The 924-nt window shown below is 50.9% G+C and overlaps 1 protein-coding gene across 1 annotated transcript in view; it reads left to right on the top strand.

The window, feature by feature from the left end:
- Positions 1 to 924, top strand: part of LOC103775157 (chromaffin granule amine transporter-like) — a gene marked incomplete at its 5' end in the record, with an annotated part of 7,084 nt that overhangs the window by 1,872 nt on the left and 4,288 nt on the right. The window contains one exon of the mRNA XM_008942604.1: positions 111 to 200. Coding sequence (XP_008940852.1) covers positions 111 to 200 — 90 coding nt within the window. The remainder of the gene's footprint in view (positions 1 to 110; positions 201 to 924) is intronic.

Raw genomic sequence — 924 nt, 5'->3', positions numbered from 1 at the left:
AGCAGGGTCCCTGCTGCCCGGGCGCTGGGGACACGGGTGGCACAGCCCTGCAGGTGGCACAGCCCTGCGGGTGACACAGCCCTGCAGGTGACACAGCCCTTCCCTTGCAGTCGGGGCCCCTTTTGGGAGCGTGATGTACGAGTTCGTGGGGAAATCATCTCCCTTCCTGGTCCTGGCACTCCTCGCCCTCTTGGATGGAGGTGAGAAGCCAAGGGGTTTAATCCTACAAAAAAATAAAAATCCAGCCCACCTGTGCAAAGATTGAAACGTGGCTGTTTTGGGGAGAATCTCCCAGGGCTGGTGTGAAGGAAGAGTCACATTAACCCAGCACACGCTCAGCAGTGGTTATTCTTACTGCTAAATCAGACTTTTCCCACCACCAGACACATGACATAGTAATACAGTCAGAATTAGTCCCTCATTACTTAATCACCCCCCTGATTGCTCTAATGGCTTGAAGAGCACATTGAGTGAAGCTCTTTGAACTGTGAATCCTTTGTGCCAGGCACACTCTGCAGCCTCTTCCCCAGGCCTGGGAGGAATTAGGCTTTGCCAGGATAAATGGTGATCCCTGTTCTTTCCCCAGAGCTGCATTATGGATGCAGGGCACGAGAGCCTTCAGAGGGAAACAGCAAAGTTATAGATAGCAGGACTGTGCATTTTCAATGGGAGGCATTAAGCTAATTAAATTACAGTCACAGTTACCATCTTTGCCTAGATGTAACGCGAGACATCTTTAATGAAGCATGTAAGAGCTTTTGCAAAATGAAATGTAGGTCCCAGACATATGAAACTTCCTTTTGTAATCCTGCTCTTTTCCACATTTAATTTCTGTCATGCTCCAGTTGTGGCTCCTCGGCAGGCAGCTGGCAGCCCGACAGACAGCATCTGCCTACGGGCTGCTGCGGGGCTTGGCAAACCCCT

Source organism: Merops nubicus, unplaced genomic scaffold (assembly GCF_000691845.1).
Source record: "Merops nubicus isolate BGI_N331 unplaced genomic scaffold, ASM69184v1 scaffold26910, whole genome shotgun sequence".
In the NCBI taxonomy this organism is placed as follows: domain Eukaryota; kingdom Metazoa; phylum Chordata; class Aves; order Coraciiformes; family Meropidae; genus Merops; species Merops nubicus.
Note: the sequence above shows the minus strand (reverse complement) of the source record. Positions and strands in the feature narration are given on the sequence as shown.